This window comes from Poecilia latipinna, unplaced genomic scaffold (genome assembly GCF_001443285.1).
Source record: "Poecilia latipinna isolate Pla-1442-1.1 unplaced genomic scaffold, P_latipinna-1.0 Scaffold524, whole genome shotgun sequence".
Lineage (NCBI taxonomy): Eukaryota > Metazoa > Chordata > Actinopteri > Cyprinodontiformes > Poeciliidae > Poecilia > Poecilia latipinna.
The window spans coordinates 25,520-36,059 of record NW_015113140.1 but is presented as its reverse complement, the minus strand read 5'-3'; the positions used below and the strand labels follow the sequence as shown (position 1 = coordinate 36,059).

At 40.7% G+C, this 10,540-nt stretch overlaps 1 protein-coding gene across 1 annotated transcript; it reads right to left on the bottom strand.

Moving 5' to 3' along the window:
• Nucleotides 1-684: 684 nt before the first annotated feature.
• On the bottom strand, nucleotides 685-9,208 carry dusp4 (dual specificity phosphatase 4). Its single transcript, XM_015040717.1, has 4 exons — nucleotides 8,568-9,208; nucleotides 7,682-7,806; nucleotides 5,435-5,654; nucleotides 685-3,546 (listed from the first exon to the last, which is right to left on the bottom strand). Exons 1-4 carry the CDS (start codon nucleotides 8,935-8,937, stop codon nucleotides 3,158-3,160), a joined length of 1,104 nt encoding a protein of 367 aa, XP_014896203.1. The 5' UTR covers nucleotides 8,938-9,208; the 3' UTR covers nucleotides 685-3,157.
• Between the last annotated feature and the right edge of the window lie 1,332 nt (nucleotides 9,209-10,540).

The window sequence follows — 10,540 nt, the reverse complement described above, 5'->3', positions numbered from 1 at the left end:
TTAATTTTATCGATAATCAATTTCAGACTTAAGACTTCTAATAGTTGTGGAAAGTGATATAAATCTGTACCTTATTGTCTCTGTTAAAATATCACAATTTTAATCCAAAATGAAATGACTGGAAGTTATGTAAGTAGCAAGAAAAATATGCATAAATAAATCAGCTGGTATAGTTATCGTTTGTTTGCCTGAATGCTTATATGACTGATGAACTATTTGCTGCATTTATATCACTTTTAAATGCCATCATTTAGTGATGCCAAAATAAAAAAAAATGGAATAAAACAAAACATTCACTTTCAAGTTATGTAAGAACATTATTTATTCAACAGTAGATCTCCAGTAATAAATAAATGCACAGGTCATTCATTCCACAATGAAACTGAGGGGAAACATGTTTCCATTTGAAGGGTCGATATTGCCATGGTGAACCGGAGAGAGATGCAGATGGGACTGAATACAGAGAGGCATATTAAGACGTACAGATACAAACTACACAGATCTGTATAAAGTATTGCATTTTTCATCCACTGGCCCCCTTTTTTTGTCCATCTCTCAGTACAAAGATCGACTCGGTCCGGAATCACCAACGATGTGCAAATCAACCAATAAAATTACAAATACAGTATTGCATCACTTCAAAGTGCTACACAGAGAGAAAGAGGTGCTGACGATCTTTAAAAAAAAAAAGTGTAGAAACCTTAAACGTGTGTGTGAGTCTGTATGGGCGTTCAGCTTTGAGTCTAGTATAAAAATGAACTTTTTTGCCTTTATTGGTCTAACACAGTGTTCATCTTAGCCTGAAACTTTAGTAATGCAGGAGTGCCCACGAATTGTGATGTAATAATGTATATATTTTTTGTGCTTGACTGGTTTTGAAGTACAACAGTCAATTCCTGATTGTGTTTTTCTATGTATATAAAAGTGCTCGTTTGGGTGATTTAATACCATTAATAACCAATAATTACTAATTTACTATGTTGATGAGAAATAGGCATGGATACCAATTTTAAAGGATGACAAAGATACAATTTAAAAACTTGTAAAATAGTTTCCATATAATTCCTAGGGGTTAAAGTATTTATTGAGAGATGCCAATAAAAAAGGGAAAGAGTAGTGACGCACCAGTGTCCATCCCCAACCTGTTTCTGTTCACTTCCTGTGAAGATTTGCAAGAAAGCTAAACTCCTCTGTTTTGAAGGAACACCACCCATAATTTATTAAGAATCAAAAGCTTATATTTTATAAAGATAAATTGTCTTATGGTCTCTTTCTGTGCTTTGTGCCATTAAACTTGTGTAAGAATTGTACCACTTGTTTAGCGAAGATGAATTGAAATTTAAAGCAACATGCTAGCTGGGCCTATTTGGGAGCAGGCTAGCACGCTTTTAGTAGGCTAGCTGTTATTTTGCTGTTGAAATTAGACTTTAAAACTAAACTAAGCATTTTTACAAACATCAAAAGTTTAAATCCTGAAGTTTACTCCAACTTTATCTTTAAAACAACATTTAGTAAATCCACACAAATTAGCTTGTTGACTCTAGCTCTGGTTCTTGGTTAGCTAGTTTGCAAGTGAATTAATTTGTTTAATCATCTATGAGGTCTAATAAAAGTAGTACGAAAAACAAGAAAATTGTGCAGGTGTTTATTCTGGATATTTACTTGCACTTTAACACTATTTTAATTTTTTTTATTTTTTTTGGGATAGTCTACCACAAAACCTTGACTGTGAGAATTTCCTACCGGCCCATGCCTATTGAGGATTCTCAGGGGTCTGCCAAACATCCATCAGTCTACTATCTTGCAGTTACAAAACAAAATAAATGCCAAAAAGAGAACTTACTGGGGGATACCTTAATGAACAAGGCACAAACATCTTAATGGACCATCCACTGACACCGATGCTTATTTTTGCTTTTTATCTGAAAAAATTTTCAAGGCACCAAGCAGGAGCCACTTTGTTCTTCATGTCAAATCACTGTAAAGAGATAAAACATCGCTGAGAAGAAGTGAAACCCAGTTTGTTTTAACTAAAAAAAAAAAAATGAATAGTTTACCACACACGTTTAAAAGGAATGGTACTTAAACAGACTGTCTTCCAGGGAGTTTAATCTAAAAAGAGAAACCCAACTTTTCTGCAAAATATCCCCAAAATCTTTTCACTCTTCCCATCAGAAAACACCTCCTATTTCCAGAAGTTTCGGCCCTTTTTGCCTAAAAATATTTATATACGATGCAGAAGGGCTTTTCTGTGGTGTCAGGGGTTTCCCAGTCCATTTACAAGGGGCCCCAGTCTTTTTATTTGGCATCTAGTTCTATTTATTTTTAACATCCTCAGTGAGAAGACGAAGAGCAGAGAAGAAAAAAAAAAAGAGGGAGGGGGACAAGTCTGACATGAGAGGCAGAGATGAGAGGATGAGGAGGAGGGAGGAAGCATAAAGGGATGAAAAGGGAGATGAGAGGAGAGGAAGAGGACGTGTGAAGGGCAGGAAGCTCCGGTCGGATCCCCGGCAGAACACCTGTCACTGAAGAGGCTCCTGCTTTCTGTCACCCTCGCTTTTTCCCCTCCCTCTTTCCTTCTCCATCCATCTCCTTTGTCCGGCGACAGGAGGGACACCCGAGGAGGAAAGAGGGAGTGCTTAAAATTCCCCCCTTCCTTCCTGTGTCCATCTCCTCTCCTAAAGACCTCGTCTCCATAGAAACAAGCTATCTTCATACTGAGCTTATTCAGTCGGCAGGCATGAACGTGTGCGTGGGAGAGAGGGGAAGATAGGTTCGCTGCTGCTCAGGCCTCACCGTGTTAGGTTTCTGTGTGTGTGTGTCAGTGTGTCTCTGTGCATGTTGGAAGAAAAGTGTGTCCGCGTTAATGTCAGTCCAACACTCCGTGTGAATGACGAACAAGTCCAGAAAAGACATTTCGTTTTTGGTCAACTGGAATAAATCTCTCGTGAAAACTGACTGAGTGTTGGCTGGTTTGTGAAATTAAAAAAGACGAAGAAGAAGAAAAAAAAAAAAAAAGGTCCTTTTCAGGCACCGTGACGCTTCTCGCCTCCGTGTCGTGGAAGTACGGACACACTGCAGAGGTCAGTGACACCGAGAGCTCCTCCAGCCCAGTCCGCTCTCGCTTTGAGTCAGGATATGGGGGTAACGCTGTCCATTAGCAGCCAGGTGAGGTCGTGATGGGGCTGTGGTGCAGGTAGGCCGGGTTCACCACCGACACCGGGAAGTTGAAGATGAACGGAGACGTGGGCGTGACGGCCGTCGAGCTGTTGGCCACCGTGGACTTGGGTCCGAGCAACGGGCTCGCCGTGGCCGCGGCTTCGGCGGCGCAGGATGTGGCGAGGACCTGGGACTCGAACTGCAGCAGCTGGCCCATGAAGCTGAAGTTGGGCGAGATGATGCTGCGGCGGCGGCGCACGAACTCGAAGGCTTCGTCCAGACGTACCCGCTTCCTCTTCATCAGGTACGCCAGGCAGATGGTGGCGGAGCGGGAGATGCCCGCTTGACAATGGACCAGCACTCGTCCGCTTGAGTCTCGTACTGAATCTGGGGAAAGAGATGGATCACAGTTCAGAGACGACTGCTGACAATAAAAGCAATCAAATCTCCAACCAAAATGCTTGTTGACAGAAGGCCCAGGTTTCTTTCCTGTTTTGAAATACAGTTCTTTGGAAAAGTACAGATCTTATCTTGGGAAGGGTGGGCGATATGGATTTAAAGGTTTATCACGATATTTTGTGATACTATTGTGATAACGATAAAAGTGACAATAATAACTATTTATTATGTATTTTTAGGTAACTACTATGACTGGGTGTCACAGCAATTATACAAACACAAATAATGCTCTTGAAAATCAGTCCAGTTGGCAATGCACTTCTTTAGGATACAAATCACATTAATAAGTATAATTTATATCACTAAACTACATACTGTAACTGTATTTTCAAATTTATAAGGATTTATTGATGTTTTCTTTGAACAAATGGTAAAACGGTCAATCCTAACAACAAGTATAGTTTTGAGGGGATTTTAAACACAAATTTATCACACTCGAATTTATCACGATAACGATAAATCAAAATTCTTACCACTATATGAAATTTATCACGGTAAACAATATAAGTATTGCCCACTCTTACTTCTTTGTTTTGAGTTTTTCCTCATGCTTAATTAGTTGTTTAACAACATCGAACTGATTTTAATATCAGAAGGATAACGAAGTTGAAAATTATTTTTGTTTAGTTTTTAAGGGAAAAAGATTTCCAACTCAACCCTAGTGTTATTATAACTGGCTCCTTTAATTATCTAATGTCTCTTCTTTTTCAATGCATTTTTCCACTGAATAAATCTCTTAGTAAATGTTTATTGTGTATTAAAATAAGTCATACTTTAAAACCTCTAGCCCTTTCCTCACCCTTATGCGCATTATTTTTGCACCCAGCAAGTAGCTTCTATCACACCAGATGCACAGTGACGCCTCGCCTAAAAACCGCTTTCGTTTTTCTCTCCTACGCACTTTTGTGCCTCTCTGCGCTCTCAAACCGATAACTAACCTCAAAGTGAGAACGCTGCAAATCACATTTACAGTAACTGACACACACAAGTGCAAAATTTGAATCATTCTCTTCTTCACACTTCCTCCTCTGGCCTATTTATGGCTCCGTCTCAGAGTGCACACACGCTCTAACTTTCTCATGAAAAAAAAAAACAACAACAACCTGATTTAGGTAATGGTTTGATTACAGCATTTACAAGAACTAGATTTTTCAGCTTGTGTGGCTGAATGCACCAAGTCTGAACCTTAAAGTGTGAGGGTGGGTTTTATTTTTGCAGTACTGCTAAAGAATTTTCTCCATTTTTTTACAGACAAATTAGACGAGAGGTATACAGTCACTGAAATTCACTAATCTTTAATAGTTTTCCCTTTTACAGAGATACTCTCATACAAACAGATTGAAAGCTAACCCCAGCATCGCGTTTGCTCACTCGGTAACACCGGATGAGTCAGACTCTAGTCCCACAGCAGCTAACTATGACGCATACCAGCAACCTTCACCTGCACACACACGCATAGACATCAGAGCCCATGCTAACACTAACTTGTACTGCACAGCACCAATATGCAAAATAAAATCGCACTTGAATACATAATGCACTCAAAAACAACAACAAAAATGAGCTACAAGCGCGGCAAAAACAACATTTTACCAAGTGTGTTCGTTCTAGTTTGCGGTGCAGATATTTTTTTGTGCACCTGAAAAAAATAAGTTATCATCAGGAAGGTGTAGGATGTTGTTTTAATTCAACAATTCCTCAGCATTGATGGAAATTGCTATTCTCATCACGCCGTGCGGAATCCACACAGCACAAAGCAAAACATAAACACTGCAGCCCGTCACATTTTGCGAGCACACTCCCGTCAGACACTGACCTATGAACTCGATGGCCTCCAGGAACCAGCAGCTGATGTCTTCTTTGTGGTTGTCCTCCACCGGGATGCACTTGTACTGGTAAGTGCCCTCGAAGTGGTTGGGACAGTCGGCCGACACGTTCAGCAGGGCGGAGATTCCGACGCTGTCCAGGACCTCCTTCTTGGAGGCGTGAAGGGCGCTGCCAAGGTAGAGGAAGGGCAGGATCTCGACGGGGCCACCCTGGTGAGACACCAACAGGAGGAAGATCTTCACTAGCCGTCCCTGAATTAGTAATAAATGGCTCATGTCGGACAGAACGGAGCACAGAGGCCCGGTGGCTTGACTGCAGCTTCATAATGTCTAAATCGCATTAACAAAGCTTCTTATTAGATAGAAATGGGTTTATTATTTGTGTGAGAAACACAGTCGAACTGTTTGGGTTGTATATTTATGGGTCACGTCGATCCCCTGACGAAGCCACATAATTCAGCTGAAATACCGGCGTGTTTTTCATGTGGTTTCACAGCACTTTGCTGCTCTGAGCAGACCGTGTTTGCAGCTGCTCCTCTGTAAGCAAAAGCATCTCAGTGCCCAGGCAAGGAGCTGGCATACATATTATGACTAATCATGAAACTTCCTTGAGAATGGAAAAAAAAAAATCAACAGCAACATAAAGGTTGTTTTGTTTTTGACTTGTTTGAAAAATATGACTTGTTGATCAGACATTAAATGTGATGTTGGCTAATATCTATATGAAAACTTCTATCCCCCCCGTTTACCGGACCTGAGAGGTCGACGGGTCAGCAGCCGTCCCTTATTGACAAAAAGCTCTGTCTGTTTATGTCACTGCCGCTGACGAATTCGGTCCCGACACAGAGTCAGGAAATGATCAATATGGCTAAGAGATGCCGAGCAGGGAGGGGCAGAGTGGGCTGCATCGCTCTCGGCCAGTCACTCCATCATACTTGCCACAGGAAGTTGCATCCTTCTCTTAAACTAATAAAAAAAAATGCACCTGACAGGACAATGAAGCGATTTTCTTGGAGAAACACAGACATGCAAACAGAAGCTGGGTTGTCTAAGTCTCTTGGCCTCGTGAATTCCAGGGGAATTAAGCCCAAAGCACATGTGACTCCGAGAGTTGCGTAAAAACCGCAGGCTCAAACAAACAGATCACTGTCCGACGAAAAATCAAGGCCAGTTAGGTCACAGGAAGTTGTCGAGAGCTGAATCGATGCCGAACTTTCAGCCCACTCCATTAGGGGAACTTATTTTAAGCATTTTAATCAATTTGAAGCAGCCTCAAGACTGGTAAAAACAAAAAAATGGAAGTTAGTATGTAACACGAGTCCTTCAATAAAGCACTCATAACCCTGGGATCTGTCTGAAAGAAGGCATGGGCCTGTCTGACACTCTCACTGTAGAATAACCTGATGTTTTTTTTATTAAATATGGAATGATGACATTAAACTTTCAGGTTGGATGATTCCAGAAAACTGTGTAAGAACAACGTATGTTCCTACATGTTAAAATTAGGCGACAAGACTTATCTCTTGCGTTGGTGAAAGACAAACATAGCTCTTTATCAATATTTCCGGTCACGTAAAACAAATACAGTTATGGGCTGGAACCTAATCACTCTTATGGAGGTTATGTCTGTTTATGAGCTGAAAGCAGGCTATTGAAGAGCAAATTCACCATAAGGAGCAGAACAGCGAAAAGAAAAAAAATACATATTTAGCACAATAACCAGCTGAAAACGTTATTACATTTTCCAAGTAGTCAGTTTTCATAAAAACAAGCGTAACCGTATCTATTGTTAGGATGTTAAAACGTTGAAAAAATGTTGCAAGACAAAAGAAATCAAGCAAATAAAGTGAATATGAAACTGGTGATTGTAACAGTATAGAAAATCAAATCAAAATGTGTAAATATTACAGCCAAATTGATAAGAATGTGATAACTGATGACGAATATTATTATATGAGCTCACCTAAACTAAAAGCAGAGCAACCATGAAATGTTTTCAGTTTTCTTCTAAATGATAAATATGTTACATTATTTCAGCAGATCTTGTTAGTTTTTGGTTTGAAACGCAGACACGCATTAGGTCATGTTATACATTTCTGATTTTTAAATATTTGAGGAAATATCACAATGATGCCTTACAAAAGTAAATATTTTTAATGTTGACTGGATTACGTTTTTTTATTATTATTATTTTCTTAATGCAGGAAAAGCAATGAAGCAGAGGGTGACGGTTTTACCTGGTCGTTGTGTGGCGTCCCACACGATGAGCAGGAGTCGATGCTGGACTGGCTGGTGAAGGACGGCAATGATTTGTTTTTTAAGCAAAACTCGGGATACTCTGCGTAAAATCTGTCATATCCCCCTAGAAACGAACAAGAAAAAAAATATTAACAAACATAACAATGTCTTATGAACACATTTACAGATAATCATAATAAAGTTATGCAAACTGAATGTGCAGCAGGATCTCCCAGCATCTTTCAATATATTTAAAACATATCCTTCAAAAGGGAATAATCAACTGCAGTCTGACCACAGCGGCTTGTGTCAAACCGTATTAACCATGATGTGTCATGTTTACCAGCCGCTCAGACTCTTGTGCTTCAAGCCGTCTGCATCATTAGGATGCAGGCACAGACGCACACACAGGAAAAAAAGGGGGATGCGCCACGGCTTGCAGCAACTTCTGCTTTCAGAATCTAAAACTGACAACCTGACTTTCCAATTTTCCACTTTTTTTGTTTTTTGTTTAAATCATTGTTATGCATTTCAGTTTGTCCCTTTTCACTCCGTACGGAGGAATCCTTGTGAAATAATACAGGCTGTGCTGAGTGTCACCGATGTTTTCATGTGGCTTCAACGCATCAGCATTACCTCATCCACTCAGCCACTGAGCTATGAACGCGTGGATGTGGATGTGAGAGATTGACTATATAAATATATACATATCACCTGCCATCATCCGATATCAGTTAATCGATTATAATGTCAAATAATTGCGATAACTGTGAACATTATTATTATTATTATTATTATTATTATTATTATTATTATTATTTACAAATTTATAGTAGTCAGCCCCAAGTGAATGAGTGAAGGTGGTCTAAATGGGAGGTATTTTACCTTTGAGCAGGTACACCAGTGTTCCCTGGGAGTCCCTGAACAGCGCGTTGAGCACCAGGGTCACCGTGCTGTCTTCCTTCACTGAGTCCGAGTCCGGCGTCCTTTCGTCGTACAGCACCACGACGGAGTACATCCCGGAGCGCAGGCGGCCCCGCACCTCCTCGTCCCCGGCCAGGACCTGGTCCAGGCTCAGCACGGAGCCCTTCGCCCTCCTTCGGACGATGGTGTTGCAGCGCGCGTTGACGGAGCCTCGGATGTGCCCGGCGCTGAAGGCGAGGAAGGAGCGGCAGTCCAGCACCAAGCACCGGCCGCCGTCGTCCTTCAGGAGCCGCTTCAGCACCGTGCAGTCCATCTCGCCCAGGTCTTCCATGGCACCTCGATGCAGATTGTGTGTGTATTAGGGTATGGGGGGTTTCACTGGTGTTTATCTCTTCGCCTGCCGAAGCTGAAGAAAGCTCGCGCTCGGATCCTGTGGTGGATTCCCCCCTCGCGCCTCTCTTCTATCTGCGCATCACCGTATCCATTCAGCTTCTTGTTTCCTCCTCTCTGTGTGTCTATCCTAAGAACTCTCCTTTCTTGTTATTCTTTTTTTCTTTTTTTATGAATGGGTACATCGCGTCACGGCGGAGGTGACGTCAACCAGCAGCAGCCAATCACAGAGCTTTCGTTTATTCATTGAAAAAAAGAGAAAAAGCAAAAGACATCAATGAAACTGAAGGCGACAATGAAACACCAGAAGTCAACAGCTCTTAAACTCTTGAAAAAAGCACTAAATGGAAATCAGCTGATAAACTTGTTTATCCCTCAATCCCAAATGTCAAAACAACTTATTTCAATATTATTATGATCTAATTTTCTTGGCCAAAAATAAAACTTAGGTTTGGAAAAAAAAAAAAAAAATCTTATGTAGCCTGAAAACATTAAATTAAGAACCTTCCCATATGCGTCACCATACTACATTTTATGGAATTGAAGATAAAACAAAACAAACAAACAAAAAAACCCAGAAGAATTTACTTTTTTAAAACTTTACTTTTTAAAACTTGTTTTAATACACAAACATCTAGCAAGTGCACCATGCATTTGTTTTCAGACCAGCAGAGTCAATACTTTGCCTCCATTTTGCTTCTCACACCTAGATCCCTGTGTTTATCCATTCCTCTTTGCAAAATAGTCTGAACTCAATCATACATGACAGAGATCTCTGTGAAGAATAGCTTTCAAATCATTCTACATATTCTGATTTGGACTGAGGAATCATGGATTTGACTGGGTAGTTTTAACTAGGAACATATTTTGATCTAATCCAATGGTGTTTATAGGGTCTTTAACAGGTTTTCTTCCAGGATTGCAATGTATTTAGCTCCATCCATCTTCCTTAAATTTCTAACCCTGATTTTAGCCTTTACCACAACTTTATTCCTGACCTTTCTACTGTGTTCCCTGTTCGCCATTGTGCCGTTTGTTATAAAAAAAAGTATGATGAACCCTAGAAGAGAGCATAATTAAGAACCGAAACTGACTCACCAAACTTCAACCCGTCTGTACAGGCTTGACTCATAAGCGGTAAGATGTTCCTGCATGCACTAGACATGAACTTCAGGTATTTCATATTGTTCTTATTTAAAAACCTAAGCATTAATATTATTTGTGTTGCATGAAGTTACGTATAAATTGCTTTAGATTAGGGAAAAATGCTTAGATCATTACAGTCATTGCTGTGTGCTTAGTTTTATTACATTCCCCAACACTTTATCTAATCTTGCAGTATTTAAAGCTCACCTATAACACCGGTTCTGTCTGTTCTTGGCGCTACGGGACCGCAGGTGGGTGTGCTTACGTCCCTGCATGCATGTGCGTGTGTGTGCATAAGTCTGAGCGCGCATCGGCGTGTGTGTGGGTGTGTAATCCTACAAGCGGATGCAATTTGCATCTCCCATCACACAAGCCTCAGAGCGTGCTCAGGTATTTGC

What these genes read in the sequence shown, in the direction of transcription:
- dusp4 (XM_015040717.1), bottom strand. Translation starts at nt 8,937, where the DNA reads ATGGAAGACCTGGGCGAGATGGACTGCACGGTGCTGAAGCGGCTCCTG. An exon ending in ACTGGTGTACCTGCTCAAAG is followed by an intron (nt 7,807 to 8,567) that starts GTAAAATACCTC and finishes GTTCGTTTCTAG; the next exon opens with GGGGATATGACAGATTTTAC. An exon ending in GGACGCCACACAACGACCAG is followed by an intron (nt 5,655 to 7,681) that starts GTAAAACCGTCA and finishes GTGTCTCACCAG; the next exon opens with GGTGGCCCCGTCGAGATCCT.